Source organism: Strigops habroptila, chromosome 22 (genome assembly GCF_004027225.2).
Source record: "Strigops habroptila isolate Jane chromosome 22, bStrHab1.2.pri, whole genome shotgun sequence".
NCBI lineage: Eukaryota > Metazoa > Chordata > Aves > Psittaciformes > Psittacidae > Strigops > Strigops habroptila.
This window is the reverse complement of record NC_044298.2, coordinates 130,945-151,695: the sequence shown is the minus strand read 5'-3', so window position 1 is coordinate 151,695 and position 20,751 is coordinate 130,945. Positions and strand designations below refer to the sequence as shown.

At 54.2% G+C, this 20,751-nt stretch overlaps 1 protein-coding gene across 1 annotated transcript; it reads right to left on the bottom strand.

Annotated features, from left to right (window-relative positions):
- Nucleotides 1-294: 294 nt before the first annotated feature.
- Nucleotides 295-18,431, bottom strand: MEX3A (mex-3 RNA binding family member A). Its single transcript, XM_030473850.1, has 2 exons — nucleotides 17,630-18,431; nucleotides 295-7,393 (listed from the first exon to the last, which is right to left on the bottom strand). The coding sequence occupies exons 1-2, from the start codon at nucleotides 18,099-18,101 to the stop codon at nucleotides 6,288-6,290; spliced, it is 1,578 nt and encodes a 525-aa protein (XP_030329710.1). The 5' UTR covers nucleotides 18,102-18,431; the 3' UTR covers nucleotides 295-6,287.
- Nucleotides 18,432-20,751: the final 2,320 nt, after the last annotated feature.

The window sequence follows — 20,751 nt, the reverse complement described above, 5'->3', positions numbered from 1 at the left end:
GTTAGAGCCGGACCCTGGGCGGTGGGTGATGCTCTCACTGAGGCCGGGGCTGGATGGGGTTCACTGGGAGCAAACTGGGGCCACGCTGCCCCTAAGCCTTCCAAGCCCCAGCCTAAGGAGGTTCAGCCGAGACACAAAGACGTTGCGCGCTCAACCCTTGAGCCCTTGCAAAGGGATTCACAGACAGAGCAACCACAGGCTGGGGCTCCGAGATGCCAAGTGGTTCTTTCTCTTCTACTTCTCGAGTTTTTAATCACCATTTTAGTTTGTTTTCTTCTTTTATTTGTTACCTTCTGTTTAAATACATCCAACTGTGTTAATGTCTCGTTTCTGGAAAGGGCTATCTGCACCATGACTATCACCTTGTACATACACACACGCACACACAAAAAGAGGAAACATATATTAAAAACACTTTGTAAGCAATACTCTGGATACAAATGTATTTTTTAACCTACATATATTCTAAACCTTCTAAACTTTTAAGGATCACTTTATCATAAAATAAAATATCCTTTTTTTTTCTTATAATAAATTACCTAATAAAAAGTATTTTTATTAGCCCAGTTCCTTGCTACATTTACATGTAATAAATGCATTTATTAAAATAGAATATTAAATTATAAAGAAATGTTCTAATTTTAAAATCTTAAGTCTTTTTTTTTTTTTCTTTTTTCCCTCCTCTCTCTCTCTTTAAAAAACACCAGTAAAATGCATCAAAATAAACACTTCAACTCGCAAAGAAACAGGTTGGAGCAGTGATTTCAGAGGTTCACAATATTAACAGTCTGAGCCTTTGTATGGATGGAGATTATTCATTAGTTTTCTTTTTTTTTATAAGAAAGAAAGAAAAGAGAAAAAAAATAATAGATATTCCCTCCAGCTGAAAAATACTTTTGCAAATGGGAGTTAGGACAAGATATTTTTATAGGATCTCCTCATTAAATATAAATCCAATTTTGGTTCTTTTTTTTTTCTTCTCTTTTGTTCTGTATTATAATACACACTATTCTCTATATAATTTCTGTCCATGAGGATGACATCACAGCACGATAGTACTTTCTCTCTCTGCTTTCCCTTTGTTACCTGTTGTCACCCTCTCCCCCGCACCATCCCTTCGCCAGGAGTCTCTGTCCCCACCGTGGTGCCCTGCAAACACCGGCCTAGGACGCAGCAGGTTTTGGCATCACCCCCAAGCCCCCCCCAGCCCAGCACCCCGGGACGAGGGATGTTCCCGCAGCCCTGACACCACCTCAGCTCTGCACCCACAAGGAAAAGACTGCAGGATGAGTCCCAGATTCAGCAAAGCTCCGGAGCCCCTGCTCCTTGCTTTTGGTGCAGTTTGGCAAAGCACACGCAGACATCCCAGCGGCATCCGGCACCAAGTCAGCCCCATTTCCCAGGTCCACTCCCTCTTCCTGGATGAGTCTGATCCTGCCTGGACATGGAAGCCTCCTGCTGACAGCTCAGCACCTTCCAATGCAGCTACGCTTCAAGGCCCCCGGGTTTTTGGGGACCTGCCGCAGGATGAGTGGCCGGAGCATCCCATCGCGCACAGCAAGTCCCAGTCAGGTCCTCAGCCCCACACTGGCTCCACCATTCCCACTAGATGTAAACACTCCAGCACAACCCGCTCCCCCAAGGGGAAACCAGCAGCGACCACTTGCATTGGGCCACCCGTGAGGTCCCATCCTGCACGTGCTTTGCTTCAGCACTGCCAGGAGCCCCCCGGTTTGGTGGGCTCCTCGCTGGCCATAAAGTTAAGCTTTAAGGATGGGGGTCTTGAGGACCAGGCTCCCTTGCAAGAGTTTTACTGCTCCTAAACCCAAGGGAGGGAGAGTTGGGATGGCTTGGAAAGACCTGGACAGCATTCCTCTGCCTCCCTGGGCACAAGGAAGGTGCCCTGTAGCAACACAGCACCCCAAATGGGTTACCCAGCGCCCTGGGAGGGATGCTGAGGGCAGGTGAAGCTAGTGAGGTTCAGCCTAGCTGGTTTATACTGCTGCTCCTATTGCAAGGAGCATCCCTGCTGGGTGGGAGGAAAGAGGAAAGCAGGGAATGCCGCTCGGACCCTGGTGCAGAGCAGGGCAGGGTGCCGGGAGGAGGGCTCTGTCTTTAGTGAACTTGAGTTATTGCTGGTGAATCAGACCAACAAGCCATTTTTAGACACCTATCAAGGAAGATACAAGTCAGAGCAAACAGTTAAGGTCATGGGCATTTTTCTTGTTTTTTGTTTTTATTGATTTTTCTTTTTTAAGCTTTTTTTTTCCTTTTTTTTTTCTTTTTTTTAATATATATACATATATTTAAAAAGAGAGAGAAAAAAAAAAATAGGTATGCAAATTCTGTTGTTTCAGCCCCGCAACCGGGCTCCTCTTGGATGGATGGCAACAGCACCTGGGGCTGCACCTCTGCGGGTGCTGCAGGGCCCCCCCTGCACTGCCCCAGCCCCCGGGCAGCCCCATTCTCAGGCCAGAGGTAGCTCTCGGTGCGTTTTACAGCGCCTGGTTTTGCTTTCTTCCCAAGTTGCTACATCAAACTATGGAGTTGGGATGAGGTGCGGGGAGGGGAAAGGGAGAACTCAAAAGAAAACAGGGGCCGAAACACTTTCTATTCAATTTTAAACTAGAACTGCTACATCAAGCTTTCTTTTAATATATATGTATATGTATATATATATGTGTATATATATATATATAAAGGTTATTGGAACTGAAGATTTTATTAAAGGCCAACTTGGAGACTCAAGTAGGAACCTTGTCTGCAGAGAGGGGTGGCCGCGGTGCCGCCTGGACAGACGGATGGACAACCCTGCTCTGGTTCCCACCAAGCATGGACGTTTGTTTGGGTCAGAATTCCTTCTTTTTTTTTTTTCCTTTTTTTTTTTTTGTGGTTTTTCCTTTTTTTTTTTCTTAAAAAGACCTTTTTTTTTCTCATTTTCTCTAACATTTTTCAGCATGCAGGAGGCTTTTACATCACTTTCTCTTGTTAAGGTAAGGGAAGAGATAAAGGGAGCGGCCAAGAGCCCCCTCTTCCCTCCCCTTCCCACTCCTTAGGGTCAGTGCTAGAATAGGTCCCCCCCCACCCCAGGTCCCCACCATGGGTGTCTCCTTCCCCCCTCCCCGCTCCCACCCACCTCTTCATAACCTGGCAATCAAAGAAAGACATTGATCAAAAACTTGCTCACATTACCACGAACAGACTTCACTCAGCCAAGAACGACTAGTCACTCAACTAACACATCGGCCCCGGGGCGCCCGGCAGGGGGAAGCAATTCCCGGTGGAGTTCCCAGCTCAATCCCCTCCATCACCAACACCAACGCTTCCGAACGCCCCTTCCAATGGGGGCTGGACCCCCCCTGACCCACCCGTCGCCCTCCCACCCCCAGCTCTTGCCCCAGCCACTCTCTCGACATCAGCGGGAGAATTCTGCACAAGGAACAGTTCAAATCCAACCCTGGGGTGGGGGAACAGGACATGGTGGAGGTGGTGTGGTGGGGAGGGAAGAGGTTTCCACCCAGAGAACAGGAATGTTCCCCCTCTCCCTTCCCCTTCTTTGACTGGGACCAAAACAAAGCCAGATTTTGAAGGAGGGCCAGTTTTAGAAAGGATGTGGCCAGAGCTGGCTGGGGCTCGGAAGCCTTTGCCAAGGGGATGGATGGATAGATGGATGGATGGATGGATGGATGGATGGATGGATGGATGGATGGATGGATGGATGGAAGGCTTCTGTGCCCTGGAACAGCACCAGTCCAGGGAGGCTTTGGGAGCCCAGCACCCCCCGCCCTCCATCTCCCCACGGCACCCACAGCGGCGGGTCCAAAACGCAGCGCCTTCCCCTGGGAAGCGCTCCCTTCCCAACCTGCTCCCGGTGCAGCGCCGGGACCACGTGGCCGGAGATCACTTAAAGCTTTGGGGAGGAAGCAAGCACAAATTCCACCTGACAGTGTCCCTTTAGCACAGCATCTCTTTTCTTTTTACTTTCTCCAGAACATCAGCATCCGCTCCGGAGCCTGGGAATGTCATCCACCCCTCCAGCCACCTCTTGCCCCTAGGTAGCATTTTACCGCTGACGCAAACTGGTGGAGGAACAGCATTTCATGCCCTTCCACCCGTTATCGGAAGACCAAAAGTCGATCTTTAGTGTACACAGAGCACCGGAGCAGCCCACCCCAAGAGTGGCAAGCTCAGCCTCTCCTCCAGTGAGGCTCCAGAAGCCCATACTGGGATGGAGGCAGCAACCGGGAGCAAGCGGCAGCAAACTGAGCAGAAGAGGGGATGTTCCCAGGAATGTCCTTACGATGAACAGAAAGTCTCCTGTAACTGAAGGGGAAAAGTAGAACTGTCTAGAGCAAGTTGGGACACTTGTTGGTTCAGTTCTAAACCAGGGTCTGGGATCTGTGAGCAGAAGTCAAGGGGTAGGAAATGGGGAAGCGGTGGTGGTGGGAGAAAAATTATATATATATATGATTATATACACATATATATATATATAGGTGCTTGATGAGTTAAGTGCCTATATATATATATACACATATATTTATAGATAGGTATAACTGGTACTTGATAGGTTAATCCAACACACATCTTTACCATCACAGCATTTTGGCATCCAGACACTGGTTGAACAAACCTGATGATGTGAAGGTGCTGGCTTGCAGCTCGCGTGCCTGGGGCACTGAAGCCAGACTCGAAGCCCATCCTCTCCCACTTCCCAAGGCTTTCCACAAGTATTTCATTTAACAAAACCAGGAGTCTTGAAATGATTCAAGGATGTTCAACAAGGCAAATTTTTTTGTGTTTTGTGGTTTTTTTTTGTTTCCTTCTGAAAAAAATAGAATCTATAAAAGTGGCCAACCTCAGGAAGATCCAGGCAAAGGACAGCGGCGAGGTTTTGGTCCATAAAGAAATACTTCTTTCTTCTATTTTATTTCCCCCCCCCACTTGGTTTTTTGGGTAACAAAAAGTTTTGGTCCAGTTTAAAAACGACGACAACAAAATCCTCTCTATAAAGTCGGGGTGGTTCTTTTTTTGCTTTCTGGCGGGATGCACGTTGGGTTCGTGTGGGCTCATTGCCTGTATTGCATGATCGTCTCTCTTAGGTTTTGGTGTGATATATATCTCTATTCGTTAAGAAAAGAAAAGCACAATGTTAGGGGTGTGCACGTGTGTAGCTGCAGCTGGCATCACTTGGAAAAAAGGGATGAAGAGTGAACTCCGGAACCGTGGAAGTCGATCCACTCCCCCCATGGATGGGAACTCAGGACTGCATTTGAAATACCCTGTTAGTGACTCCTGATTCGTCTGATGAACAAATCCCTGCTCGGATAAGGAAAGAAAAGAACAAAGTTCCAGACTCCACGGTGGCTCAGAAGAACAAAAGAACTGCTCAGCGCCCGGTGCGATTCCAGGAGGTTCTTCCGAACCTTCTGCCCTTTCACCGGCGTCACCTTCGATTTCTTCATCTTCTTTTTAAGGATTTTCTTCTTTTTTTGTGTTTTTTTTTTTTGTTTGGTTTTTTTTATTATTATTATTTTTGTAGAAAAAAAGGAAAACAATAAAAGTTCTTTAGCTGTTTTTTTTGTGTTTAAATCTTTGAGGTAATACAGTTGTGCCCTCGTTCTAACAGGTTCCCAGAGGTCGATGGTTTCTTTGCTGTCTCTTCTAAATCCCTGTCATCCGTTTTCCTTTCTTCCTAGTTGTTCCTTGCCAAGCTCCCAGTTGGGCTGAGACATCCCTGGGGAGGAGGAGAGTAGGGGCTTCAGACCAAGATGAAGTGGCTGGAGAAGAAAGGCTCACAGGGCCCTCCCCGCATCCCTGCTCCCTTCCCTGTCCGATCCCGATGGCCTGGCTTGGTCCATGCCGAGAAGTCCCAATCTCACCACCAAAAAGAAACTGAACTAAACCGCTTTGCTTGCGAGATCCGAGTGTGCGTCCCGAGAACTTGCTTTACAGAAGACATCTGCAGGCTGGAGCATCGTTCGCTCTTCCCAATTTCTGGCTTTTGCTATTCACTTTCATTTTATTATTCACTTTTTCTTTTTTAAAAAATAACATACATTGCTTGTAAAATAATTTCTTTTTTTTTCTTCTTCTTCTTTTTCTTCTTTAAATTAATTTATTCTTTCATTCATTCGTTTGTTCTTCAGATGTCATTATTATTATTATTAGCATTAGCATTATTATTATTATTATTAGCATCATCTTTTTTCTCTCCTGGACCCCCCCCCCCCCAATGCTCCCTTCCTACCCCACCCCCCCACACCCCAATGCCCTGCTGTGTCTCTTTAGGAAAATATTCTAATGGCCTGAGTGGCTGCAGCGTGGCAAACGGGACACTCGGGATCAGTCCTCTCACAGATCCTCACGGCACACTCCATGCAGAAGAGATTGTGGCCGCATGGCACCAGAGCTGCTGTGACTTCGCTTTCGAAGCACACCATGCACTCGCGGCTGCTGGAGACGGACGTCCGGGCAGTGGTAGTCGTTCCCAGCTTGGAAAACCCTTGGAGAGGTTCCCCCTGTGACCGCCTGGGGAGACCAGAGAGATTGGGCTCTTGGATGGAGGAGGATGGGGAGCGGTGGGAGTTTGGATGGATGGTGCCGGTGCTGCTGGACCGCTGCTGCTTCGAGAAGAGCACCGACACGGGGTTGGTGTTCTCCTGCCCAGCCCACATCGGGGCACCTGACTCCGGCACCCCGTAATACAGATCTTGCTTGTTCACCCCATAGTTGGGGAAGAGGTAACCGTAATTGAAGTCATTTTGGTCATTCAGCCGCGGCGTCTCATAGACGGGGTCGACAGAGCAGTCGCCGATGCACCCCAGGCTGTTCTGCCTGAAGGTGGAGAGGGGCTTGCAGCCCGGCGCCGGCGTATGGACCCGCCAGGCCTCTGAGTAGCGGTTCTCCATGCCAGAGTCGGGGCTGCTGGACAGGAAGTCATTCTCGTTGTTGTACTCCAGGATCTTGCCCGTCCTCACCGCGATGTGGGTCTCGATCTCCTCCCGGGCACGTTCCACATTGCCTGGCGCACCGGTGATCTCAAACACGGGGTCCCGGTCCCGGCTGGGTGTGATGATGTAGGTGTTGGTCTGCTGCTGGATTCGCTTGATGGTGGCACCTTTGGGACCCACCACCAAGCCCACCACGCGGTAGGGCACACGCACCCGGATGGTGACTTGCCCCGGCAAGGTGGGAGCGCTGCCGAACGTGGTGCCAGCCTTGTTGCGGGAGGCTCGGATCATGGAGAAGTGCTCGGCAGCCGAGATGATCTCCCGCCGGGCCATGGCAACGTCCTCCCGCCGCCCCGTCACCATGAAGACCGGCTCCTCGCCCCGCACAGGAGTCTTGATGTAGGTGTTGGTCTTTGCCCGCAGGGCTTTGATCTTGCAGCCTTGAGGAGGAGAGAGAAAACAAGGCAGGAGGTTAGAGACACCATCCGCCGTCATGCCCTCGCCTCAGGAAGCACCACACAGCCATTCCCCAGCCATTCCCCAGCCATTCCACTCACACATCCCCAAGCAGCCAGGAGCCGGATGGGATCCAAGCCCTCCCCTTGCTCCAGCAGTCCCTGCCCTGCCGTGTTGTCCCTCAGAAGACGAGATGTCCACCCTGGCTCCCCTCTTGTCACAGTGGCTCTCGGGGCAGGAAGGACACGGGGCTGCGCAAGAGGCTGGAGGTGACAGGAGGAATCAGGGGGACACCGAGTCCATGGCCGCTGTGGAGCCCCTTCACCACCCTGCACCAGGGAAGAGGTGTCGGCCATAGCACGAGAGCAGAGCCCTTCACGGGGACTTCTGTGCTTCTCTGGTGAGTCTGGAGTGACCCAGGTCCCTTTGGGGAGACCAAGTTTGGGGCAGGACGTAGAAGAGATGCAGCAATTTGGGCTCCCCACCTCGGCAGCAGGATGCCAGTGAACGGGCTGTGTTCTGCCCACGACTGATGGGCACAGGCTTCTTCCCTGCCACAACAACCCGGGTGCTCGGACCCTTTCCTGCGGTCACTTCCCAAGCCAGCGCTCCTGTGTATCCCTGTTGCCCACCAAGCCTATTCCCCCTGCTCCTTCCAGCTCAGACAACATCCTTTTGCTTTCCCAAAAAAGGCAAGAGACTTGCCAGTGTGTTTTGGCTTCCAAACCCCCTTTTTAGAGAGATTTAGAGCCAGCCGAGTGGCTCCGGGTTCCTCGATGATGCCATCAAGCATCAAACATCTGTGTTTTTACAGATGTGGCACAAGTTCTCTAAACCACTTCTGGAAACGCTCCCACTGACCCGTGTCTCCAAAAGCCTTGCTCAGTGCCTGAAGGCATTCCCAAAGCCTGGCACCATGTTCCCATGCAGACTGGGGCTTTCTCTGCAGGGAGGTTTCAGCTTGGGTCTCTAAGTAAAACCCTGCAGGTTACCACATTTCCACTAGTGCAGGAAGGTGAGCAAGGGCTCGGGTGTCTGACATGGGGCTCGTGGAAGAAGAAGATCAGGATATGGTGTTGCAACCCCTGCGGGACCCCCTATTTTCTCCCCCAAAAGGAGCCCATCTCCTCTCTGAGTATCAGAGATGCTCCGACACCAGCAATTTTTCCTCAACACACCATGCTGCCACCATCCTTGAACGCAAGATGACCTGCAAATGATGCTTCTGCAACCAAGACATGGAGATTCCTCAGCTCATGGGCTGGAACATCATTATTTATACAGCTCCTAATAAATACCATCTCTCCTAGCTGCGAGCTCAGGGCTGCCACTCGCTTAGTGCTGCCACTCGCCTGCAGCTCACGAGACGCAGGCTTGTGGCATCGGGGTGTTTAGAGGCACGTAACGCTCCCACCGCCACGTACCATTAGCAAGGACCGAATCCCGCATCCTTAGGGATACAACCAGAGCCTCGTGCCACTCGGGCTGACGGGAACGCTGCGGGCGCTGCGCACGTTACAACCAATAGTGAGAGCTGCACAAGGCATGCTCAGCCTGACGGGTCACGCTCGCAGCTCCAGCATCGTATGGGCACCACGGAGCAGCCACCTCAAGCTGCAGGAGACTGAGCGTGGAGCTCCCAAACCCCACTGCCTGTCACAGGGTCCTGGCTCTGGGGTAGGACACGTGCTGGTGTCGGCTCCCAGAGCAAGTTTGAACTCCTCGGAGCTACTTGGGCTCTCAGAGCCTCGGTCCTCCCTTTGTGGAACGGGAATAGCTGTCTCCTGCCTGGTGTTCCTGCAGGATGTCCTGCCATACTCAGCATTGTGATGCTGCTGCACTAAACCCATCTCAAGCCACTCATTCCTGGGGAATGGAAATGCTACATCTGACCCAGAGAAGGAGCTGGGCAAATTCCCAAACTCCAAACCGAATCCACCCCCTGCCAAGTCCAATGTGGCTCACGTGTTACTCCCCACTGGCTTTACACCCTGAAGTATATTTGCAATGCTTTGTTTAGGGAAGTTTCTAAACAGCTGACGTGGAACCGTGGTCATCTACAGTGTGGAATCATTAGCACTTGGGAAACTCAAAGAGCGGGACTTGACGGTGCTCAGCACGACACAGGCGTGGAATGAAACCACACAGGCACAAGCACAGGATAAAGTATCCCAAGGAGGGCAGGATAAAATCATAGGGGATCACCTCTGCCCTCCTACAGCCCCAGGGCAGGATCAGCTTTCCCTAGCCCATCCCTGGCAGACATTTCTCTGCCCCACTCCCATGCTGCTCGCTCCAAAGCTGGAGATTCCATCTTAGGAAGATTAACCGAGATGCCACCATTTCCCCAGGGATCTCACCCGAGCGTCGCACAGAAAGAAAGGGGGTGTTAGCAGCTCACATCCCCACAGAAATGCCTCCTGTGCAACACGCCAGGCTGAGGAAGCATCTGCTGAATCCCTCCATGCCCCACGTGGTGCCTCCCAGGAGCACAAGGCTTGCAAAGGACCTCAGGTTGGCGTTTGTGAGGGCTGGGCTTGGGTTTCTCTAAGCCACGGGACAATGAGTGCATGGAGGGGCCAAGGGATCCGAGCCCTGCATGACAGGGAACAATCAAGGAGGCAACACGGAGGGTCAGGCGAGCGGAGCAGTGACAAAGGACGGGGGCTCCATGCTGGGGACAGATGGAAGGCAACAGTGGCGAGGAATACACATGAATGAGGGCAAACGTAAGCGAGTTACACGGGCTGCAGAGGGTGGGAGGGAGTTAGGGATGGAGGAAAGGGGATGGAAATTGAGGGAGAGGCACGCTGGGATTCCGCTAAGGGAGAAGGAGGAGAATTAGGGGCGCAGAGGCAAAGGAGAGACCCCCCCCAAAACAGCAAAAGGGAGATGGGCAAGGAGAGAGCATGGCGAGAGGAGGGAGGGAGGATCTAGAAACGGACAAAAGGACGCATGGTGCAGTGGATGGTGTGAGAAGCAGGGGGAGGAGGAGGAGGAGGGAGGGTCTCTGTGCAGGCCTGCAGACAGGAAAGCTTTGCAGAGACAGACAGATGGGGGATCCTGTGCTTAGGAACTGGAGAGAATAACCCGACAGGAAACGAGCCCGAGTCCACTGAGCCCCAGCAGGTTCAGTGGCGCAGATCTCTCTCCAGCAGCTCTGAACCGGTGCAGACAGCAGGCCAAGCCATCAGCAGCATGACAACTCCACCAACTTCCCAGAGAGCTGCACTGATTTACATCAGTTACATCAGGCTGGGCTTCAATCTGCTTTCCCCACTCAGTGCCAAGGCTTCCAGCCCACCTCACCCCGAGCCTGACCGTGCTCACACAACTGAGCTGTCTTTGCCATCGCTCCGCTTGTGACAGCACAGCCAGCTCAGGATGTGGCCCTTCCTACCCCGGGCAGCTGAGGAGCATGGTCCTGTGTGCTTTTGTCACATGAAAGTTGTCCTGCGTGGTGGGTTATTTGGAATGAAAGGCTTTCTTCCTGTGTAAATGCCATTTGAATACAACATGGAACAAACAGCTTGACTCGGTGGGTTATTAAAAGGGGAGAACTGCTTAGTAGGTGGTGTTAAAAATGTGCAACCAAGAGGAGAAAAGGACCTGGAGAAACTCTACTAACACGTAACTTTGCTGTCATGCTCTGCTCTTTAAGGCAGCATGCAGACAGCAGCTAATTGATCCCTGGCAGGCTCCTGCTACTTAGATTTTTATATTGGAGAGAGAATTAAGCCCTTTCTTCCTGGGTTTCCACTACCTAGCTCCTATTCTTCTGGGGTTTGCCAATAACACAGATCCCAGAGCATTCGGAAAGGAGGCTTGTATGATTATTTCCTCCCCACCACCTCTTTTGCTTTGTAATTTCAGTTAACTGATTGCCAATTGACTCCAAGTGAATGTGGTTGCAAATGACCCCAGTAAGCCACAAATGTTAGGGGAGAGGAACAAACCCTTGAGGACAGTGGAGCCTCCAGCACCCAGACCAGTTTCTAGCTGGGATTAACCCACAGAGCAGCTTGCTCTGGCTAAAAACCAAGTAAATACATCGAGCCTACACACTGCCCAACTGGGGATGGGGAGTCAGGGGGAGATTTGGATGCACAGATGCATCAAAACTAGCAGAGAGGCCTTCAAGAGCGTGGTCCATCTGTCCAGCTCATGAGGGCAACTAGGGTGTAGGATGCATCTGATCTGACTTTGCATGAGCCCAGCACAAATCTTTTCTCGCTCAGGGTGGCATCAACCCAAGGAGCTCCCACGGGACCCCCCCGTGGCAGCAGGAAAAGGGCGGAGCAGCACACGGGATGCAGGGGACGGATGCTGCACCACGCCAGCAGCACAACGTGCAGCCACATCTCTGGAGCTCACAGAATCCCAGACTGGTTTGTGTTGAAGGGAGCTTAAAGCTCCTCCAGCTCCAACCCCTGCCACGGGCAGGGGCACCTTCCACTAGAGCAGGTTGCTCCAAGCCCCTGTGTCCAACCTGGCCTTGAACACTGCCAGGGATGGGGCAGCCACAGCTTCTCTGGGCACCCTGTGCCAGCGCCTCAGCACCCTCACAGGGAAGAGCTTCTGCCCAAGAGCTCATCTCTTTCAGTTTAAACCATTGTTCCATCGGGTATTGCACTCCAGTGTAAATTCAGAGTTCAACCTGCTGACGACCTTCTCCTTTCCTGCTGCTAGAAGGCCAGATCCTGCACAGGTACACACTGATGCAGGCTGGCACGGACTGGTGCAGCTCATGAAGTGTGGCCTTCATGTACAACCATCAGAGGTGCTGGACCAGCTTCCAGCAAACAGCCAAAGACCCAGCCCCGAGGTGGGTTCCAATTGTATTTCATTGTGGTTTGAAAATCACAGCACCCCAAATCACTCCACGACCTTCTAGTCCTTGTTTTAATCAGATTGGAAATCATCTCTACAGACAAAAGATTTTTAGCCCTCTTCCCATTTATAGTGAGGCACTTTTCCACTGAGCTGCTGTAAATTACACCTGTAAATACCCCACTTTAGGACATTTTGCCACTGATGCTGTGGTAGAAAAGAGCTTAAGGGCAAATTAGAATTTGGGGTTGGTTTTTTGGGGTTATAGTCATAAAATTAAAGAGGACCATAAAATCAACAACCCTCAAATATCCCTGCTAAGGTGGGGCATTCATTTCCCATTTAAGATGAAAGCTGTGTTAAAAGACAAGCACACAAAGAACATCACAACTAAACCCTCCTGTCTATTTGTGGGGTGAGATTTCTGCTGCATTGAAAGTGGTGTCAACCCCCCACCACCACCATGCACCCCAACACACACAAAAGGACCACAACCAGCCAACTAAACCCCTTTGCATTGAGGTTTTATTGTCCTGATGATGCAAGTTGTGTTTACAAGAAGGGAAAAACCACCCCAACACACGACCACGCCGTGAAAATAAGCAGCCACCTCCTTTCAGTGCAGGGATTTTCTGCCTTTTCCCATAGGGATGAAAGTTGTTTACAGAGAGGGGGTGGAAAATAAAGGGATGGGGGGAACAAGAAAGGAAAAGCAACGGCTCCGATGCCATGGACAATTGCTGCCTTGTTTGAGGTGAAGGAAAGTTGGGAGCTCAGGGCTGGAAGCCCCTGGCCATGAGCAAAGGCATCGCATCAGGGTGGGTGTGCCCGCAGCCCCCGGCACGATCCCGATCCCGATCCCGCCACGCACAGGGAAAGCGGGACAAGGCGCAGGGAAGGCGGGGGGGGGGACACGCTGCAGGAGCAGGGGGCTGCCAGACAAAGGCAGGACCGCGGGGCCCCCACCCTGCGCTCTCCCACTGCCCCAGATTCCGGGCGCTGCAGCGCGGTTCAGTCGGTCACCGCGGCATCCAGCAGCCGGATCCGATGCGCGGAGCCTCTGTGTGTGTGTGTGTGTGTCTCTCCCTAGAAAATTCCCTTTGTCTCTCTCCCAGACCCGTTTTCTCCTCCCACCTCTAGTTCAAACCACACAAAGTCAATCCCGGTCGGCACTTTTCCCTGGTGTAAATTCAGATGGATTCTCATTAACACTTCCCAACAAGCTGCCACCCGACTGCAGTTCCTCGCTCCCTTTAAGGCCCGGTTCAAGCTGCATAAGGAGGTTGGTCTTCAGGCCCCAGCAGACCTTTAACTCCCAGATTTACTCAAAGCAAGCAGACAACAGGATCTGACCCCCGCGCTGCTTCTCGGATGCTGCACATCCACCTCCTCCACATGGTGGGTGGGGGAGCTGCAATCATCAGACTTCCTCAATGAAAAAGGCTTCCTTGGACTATTTTTAAATGCTGAGAGCGTTCGAGCATGTTTGGAGCTACACAAAGAGCCCAATCACCTGGGGTTAGTGGGGCCTCTTGTTATTTGACTTCACCTTGCCAAGAAAGAGCAATTTATGTTAAGCTCCTCTCTCACATCATCTCATTCCTGGTGACAACAGGCTAGTTAGAGCAGGCTGGGAGATGCTTCATCAAAGGGTGTCTCTGGGCACAGGTGACAAAGGATGCTACTACTGGTGATGAGAGTAAAAACGCTCTTACAGGGAAGGTACCTGCTGGGAACAGGCAGCTCGCACTGTTTGCTCCACACAGCAACAAGCCAAGCTGACCCACCACCTCCTCCCCACGCCTGCACACACCACGCACACAAAGAACCATGAGCACGTCACCCTGACTACAATATCTAGCCCTAAGTGTGGCCTGCTTCCAGTCCAGCAGCCCAGTTTGTCACTGGGAGCAGATTAACATGGGCAGACAAGTCCCACACGTGTCTTCATGGGGTTGAGCTATACCTGCCTCAGGTGACTTCCAGGGGCGAACACGGACATCTCGGTGGCTGAGGAGCTCTGCCCTTTCCCAAGTTCACACTTGGAAGCATGACACCTTTCGACACACTCCGCTCTTCCCATCTCAACTCACACCCTTGGCTTTGCAACAACCTTCTTCTCCTTTGCAAGCCCCTCAGTGCCCCACCATCGCCTCAAGAATCACCTGCAAACACCTCAGGGCTTGGTCTTTACACCCCGCGTAACCCTGAGAACAGGCACAGCCCACGGAAGGGTGCTGTTCCCTCGGGAAGAGCTGGTGGGTGAAACACAAGAGCCACCAAACCCCCCACCACACCACGCAGGCCCGGAGCAGCTCCAGAACCAGGGAGCACTGCGCACACCATGGCACATGCCAGGGGTTTCAGCCTCCAAGGTCAGCAGGGATGGAGTTGCAGGAAAGCAGGGAATGATCAGCAGGAGCCAGGACGCGGATGGAGACATCCCTGCTCCTCACCATAGCAGCGACAAGGGCATGCATGGAGGTCATGGCTCCACTTCCAGCCAGGGAAGGGAACTCATTGCCAACCATGGCCAGGGACAGAGTGGAAGAGGTCATAAACGTCAGTCAAAGGGGTTGTTATGCCTTTATCCCTTCATCCTTCCCTTTCCAGCTTCCTCCCCTTCGATCCGCAAAGCAGCCCTTGGCACATCCCACATCTCAGCAGCACCCAGCTCTCAGACACCACTGCCTGCCCTGCCAAAGTCCCCCTTTCCCACCATCCTTGGTCTCATCCCAGCCAGTCCCCATCCCGCATGGATAGCGGCCGTGCCGCTGCGGAAGCGCTGCTGGAATGGAGCGCACAAACTCCAGCGAGGCTTCCGCACGCGATTGGCTCTGCGAGGGCACGTTCCCAGTTCTCAGGGAAAGCAGGGAGCTGCCAAGCACGGGGTTTAGCTCCTGCAGCATCTCCAGGTGGAAGTGGAGCCACCCCCTCCGCCACGATGAAACCGCTTCCAAACGTTCCCATCCAAATCTATGGGGATTTGGGCCTTATTTATACTCCAGTGCCTTTACACTCTCCTGGCAAAGTGGAGGGAGGTGGAAATCCCATTGCCAGAGGCACAGAAAAGGGCCCTCGTGCCCAGATCCGGGCCTCTTAAATCCATACATGCCAGAAGGTGCACTTCCAAAGATGGGAGACAGAATTTGAAGATAACATGAAGGAACAGTGTGGTTCGTCACACCACAGAATATGAAGTTAAAGGAAAAGCTCAACCCTGTCACCTATTAAAAGCCCTGAAATCATTTTTATTTCACTCTTACTTCTTTTTCCCTTCTCTTTCCCAAAATATCCAATTCACACACACACCCCCACCCCCCCCCATTTAGAAAACCATGAGCAGCATAAACAAGGAGGTGACAATGTGCAGGTTTTGGGGTCCCTCCCCAGGATTCCTGGTCAGGCATCCATGAGAGCACAGGATTCACCCCCCCAGGGTGCCCTGCACCCAGCTCCATCAGAGAGCAGACCCTCAGGGTCCAGCTTTCCACACAAAAACAAGACCCAGGAGACATTCCTATAGGCCTTTAGTGTGGATCACAATCTCTGCTGGAGCAAAGTGCTGTGGGCTGGTTCCTACCAGCACAGATCCATCCCATCCACCCCAGTGAAGGGCCATGGCTTCTATCGCCTGCCCCACTACCAGATGGAGCCTGCTCTGCCCTGCCGACATCCCCCAATTCCCAGATGTGGGAAAACCCTCACACACACACAGTAAAAATGGTGGAAAAAAATCCAGGTCTCCACATTCCTCTCCATCAGTGCAGCCACAACAGGCGGGTCGCTGCGTCCGGAACACATTCACACACACCCCCTTTGCGGGAGTTTGGGGCGGGAGGGAGATCCAGGAGGAAAACAGCCTGGGCTCCTCCTGCATCATCTGTTTTCCCTGGATTCTGCCTGCCGAATCCTCTCTCTTTCCTAACTTTATTAAACAAAGGGGGCCTGATTCTCCATGGCCTCATAGAGTTGGTGCAAAGCCCCAACGCTTCTGGCTGCACTCAGGGCAGCATCACAGGGATCAGCAGGTCCAGGCGGGATCTTCTCAGCCTTCATCCCATCTCCAGCCCCACCTTCAGCCCACCTCCAGCCCCCGGCTCCGCGGGGCCACGATCCCAGCATGCGGTAGGTGAAACTGTTCCAAGGGAGGACATCCTTGCCCGCTCCCCATCGCAGCACGGGGACCAGCCACCAGCTTCACTGGTGGGAATGAGCAGGACCACCATTGTTCCCATAACACGCCCCGGTGTAGGGATGCTGAGCCATTAGCCCCCCAGCCATTAGCTACTAGTGGCCTTCTCCTTGCCCACTGCACAGCCAAGGTGGGAGCACTGGCCCCAAGCAACCACCTCCTATGTCAGACAGCAAAGCCCCTGCCCAGGCCATTCCCATTCCCAACCCAAGAGGAAGCTTTGGAGCCGCAGTCTCTGCCCGTCACACTTCCAGAGCATCAAGTTACTCGTGTAGAGAAAGAAGAAGAAGAAAAACCCCCACTTCGCCACACTAGTATTGTTTTCCCCTCTATATGCAACACAAAACTTCTCTCACCAGCCCCACGGTCTAATCTTGCCCCGGTTCCCGCAATGGAGCTGCTGCCCCCCCCTCTTTCCCCGCACACTCAGGAGCCCGGAGCCGTGGGGGTGGGCGAGGGGTGACTTAAGAGTGGGTGTGGTGTGTGTGTATATATATATATATATATATATAATTATTTCTTTAAGCCCTCCTCCATTCCACCTCGCTCCCAACAGAGCCGGGAGGAGAACAAAAGCATCACTGTCGCGGAGCGTGGCCAGCGGCGGGGCCGGGCGTGGGGCTCACCGGGTGCCCGCCCCGGGGGTTGCCCGTCCCGGTCCCTCCGCCGGTCCCACGCCCGTAGGAGCACTTTCAACTTCCAAGTCCCGGTGCCATTCCCGGTGCCGGTTGGCGCGGCGCGGCCCGGCCCGCCACACCCCCGCCCCGCCGAGCCCAACAAAGGGGATTTTCCTCCCTACAGCGCCGAGCGCGACCGGGAATCGGGGCGGGTTCATGCTCAAACCCCAACCGGGCTCCGTGTCCCGGGTGTCGTGTCCCCCCCCTGCTTTTATTCTCTGTGTTTAAGGAGGGAGGCGGAGAGCGCGGTCCAGGAACGGCTCTTTGGCAGCACCGAAGCAGCGGCGGGCTCGGGGCTCCGGTGCAGCCGGACAGACCCTCGCAGACATTCCTCATTCCTCCAGACTCCCCCTGCACATCCCTCCCCGCAGCCCCGCTTCCCCTCTCCCCATCCTCCCGCTTTGTCCCCGGGAGGGCTGAGCCGGGCCGAACAATGGCAGGGCGGGCGGAGCGGCGGGGGGCAGCGGCGGGGGGCAGCGGGAAGGGGACGGAGGGGGGTCCGGTTCCCCGGTGCTCACCTTGCCGGCCCACGATCTCGGCCACGTGCTCGGAGCTGGGCACCGGGACGCACTCGGTGGTGTTGGAGCTGCTCTTGAGCCGCAGCTCGGCCTCCTTGTACAACGCGCACAACTTGGGTTCCGCCGCCCCGGCGCTTGGAGCCGACGAGCCCTTCGGGGCCGACGGCGGCGGTGGCGGCGGTGGAGGCGGCGGCTGCTGCTGCGGCGGCGGCGGCGGCGGCGGGGGCTGCTGCGGCGGCGGCGGCGGCGGGTTATTGTTGTTGTTGTTGCTGTCCTCCACCAGCACCACGGCGGAGGAGGAGGAGGAGGAGGAAGGCTCGCCTAGCCCCAGCAGGCAGAGCTGGTCCAGGGCGAGCTGCAGCGCCCGGTCATCCTCCAGCAGCGCTCTGTCTTTGCCGCTCCCACCGAAACAGCCTAAATCGCCGAAACCCCCGTTCCTTTCCATTATCCCTGGTACTACCAGGCTAGGCATGGCTAACAAAGACTTGAGAGGGGGTTGGGTGGTGGTGGTTGGTTGGGAAGGGGGGGGGGGTGTGAGAGCGAGAGGAGGGGAGTGTGGGGGGGGGGACACACAAAGAGCTCGAGAGGGAGAAGGGGGGAAAAAAAAGGCAGAGGGAGAGAAACAGAGAGAGAAAAGGACCCTCCGCCCACCTCCCCTCGCCTGGCCAAGCCCCTTTCTCTCTGTAACCCGAGCTCCTCGCACAGGCACTTCCAGCCCGCCGGGGTCCCCCCGCTGCCGCTGCCGCCGCCGCCGCCGCCGCCGCCGCCTCCGCCCCCGGGTCCCGGCCGCCGGCGGGCTCGGAGCGCCGAGGGGCGCGGAGCCCCGCGGGGGGAAAACTCTTTTGTTTGAAGGCGGCTGGGCGCAGCGGAGCCGGCCCCGGCCCGCGGCCTGATGGGGGATGTAGTCCCGCTGCAGCGGCACCCCCGGCGCGCCGGGCACCGAGCACCGCGCGGGGACACGGGCGGCGCGGGCGGAGGGTGCGGGGGGACACGATGTGACACGGGTGGAGGGATACGATGTGACACGGGTGGAGGCTGCGGGGGGACACGATGTGACACGGGTGGAGGGGTGAAGGGGTCCCATTGTGCGATGGGTGAAGGGATGTGCAAGGTGTGAAGGGGTGTGCCATGGGGTGAAGGGGGTACGGGGGCACCTGCTGTCACACGGGTGGAGGGGGCTGCGTGGGGACCTGCCATGCCAAGGGGGCACTGGGGATACTCTCCATGTATACCCCGGACATGGAGGGGCTGCCAGTGGAGGAGGTGTGCCTGGGGACCCAACAGCATCCACACCGGTACAGAGGAGCCAGCGGTGGAAGGGGACTGCGTGGGGATGTGCTGTGTGCACCCCGGCATGGAGAGGGGCTGCATGGGGACATGTCAGTGTGCACCCCACAAGGAGGCTCTGTGTGGGGACCTGCCACTGCCCACCCGTGTGCGGTGCTGTGGAGAAGTCAAGAGTTGGGAGCATAGAGATCCACCGGCATATTGGGGACCCTTGGGAGAAGGGTAGGGACACCCCATGGTAGCCATAGACTGGCAGCAGTGGGGTGAACTGGTGGGCAGAAGGGTGCTGGGCATGATGGGGCAGGTCCTGAAGGACACGCATCTCACTGGCTTCATGGGGGATGCAGCCTTTGGGTCCTCCTCATTCATCGGGGCTTCAGCCTTGTGAAGGAAGACCCCAACCAAACCCAAAAGCATGTGAGGGCCAAAACCTCGTGTCCAGCAGCATTAGGAATCATGGAAAGAGCGGAGAAGGGGGAACCCCCAGCACCCCAAGGCCTTGCAGTGGGAGCAGCTCACCCTGCCCTTGGCTCCCTGCCCCACTAAAGCCCCCTCTGCAAACTGGGGACGCTGGGGGAGAGCCACGGGACAGCCCTGTTCCCCCGCCTGCCTTTTCTCATTGAAATGAGGAGCTTTTTAGCACGGAGGGAAGCATTGAAAAGAGCTTCCCAGCTCCCCGCCAGCGAGGCTGGGCTCTGCGGGTGTGAGCGGAGCCTTTCTCCCCTCTTCCCCTTTCTTCCCTTTGAATCAAACCAGATGTCTCTCCCATGAAATGCGATTGCAGGAGCTTACACTGGAGAGAGACAATGCAGAGAGACGCGAGGCTCCCACCGAGCCCCATCGCTGCAGCTCGGGCAGAGGCCACGGCTGCGGCGCTGCCTGAGAAGGGGGTGCCACCGATGCCTTGTCACCCCCCTCTATTCCCTATGATTCCCTCTCTCTGGCTCCCAGATCCCTGCAGCAAAGGTTCCTCTCTCTTTTTCCCCCCACCCTCCCTCCCCTTTCTGGGTCTACAAGCAGAAGAATCTCAGCTTGCAGATGAACTAAGCAGATGGGGCACCCAGCACAAGGAAATGTCTCATCCACTGACTCAGACGGTAAGGTGTTGCTATAGCTTTCCCTGCAACTTTGCCCAGGCACTTTGGGAATGGGAATTCTGCTTTCCTTTTGGTTTGGCAGCCAAGTCGGGGCGATGCTGGGACACTGCTGGGGCTGGTGGTGGCAGGTCCCTGGCGTGGAGCTGCTGATGGGGGGGTTTTGGTGTTTGTGCTGTGACTTTTGGGCAAGCAAAGAAAGGGAAAAGCTGAGCTAAGAACAGAGGGATCCACCTCACGCTGCTGGTTCTGGTCGCGTTGGAGGACAGTGGCTTGAATGACTAGTGTATTTGTTCTTTTAATCCCTGTGTGGGGATGGGGCTTGTGGAAGTCTGGCACTTTGGGCTGTTTTCCTTCATCCAAGGTGGTGTCCGGATTGTGATGGATCATGGCTCTGTGTGTACAGACACACATGGAGGTTGCATGGGCAAATCCATGTGTGTTTAACACATGTGGGTGTTCACACATGCGCTGCCTCTCACACACGCTTAAAACCATGTAAAAAGATGGTGTGTGTCTATGGAAGCGTGTGTGTTCCAGGCATGTGCTTGCACAATCATGGAATCATGGAATGGTTTGGGTTGGAAGGGACCTTAAAGCTCATCTAACACACATCTATGTGCAGGTGTGTTCCTGTGTGCATCCGTGTGCAGGAACAGGCGTGCATACATGTAGTGGTGATGTTGGGAAGCCCTCGTGTTTTGTCCTGTGAATTATAGACCAACATTCTCATCTGTCCCA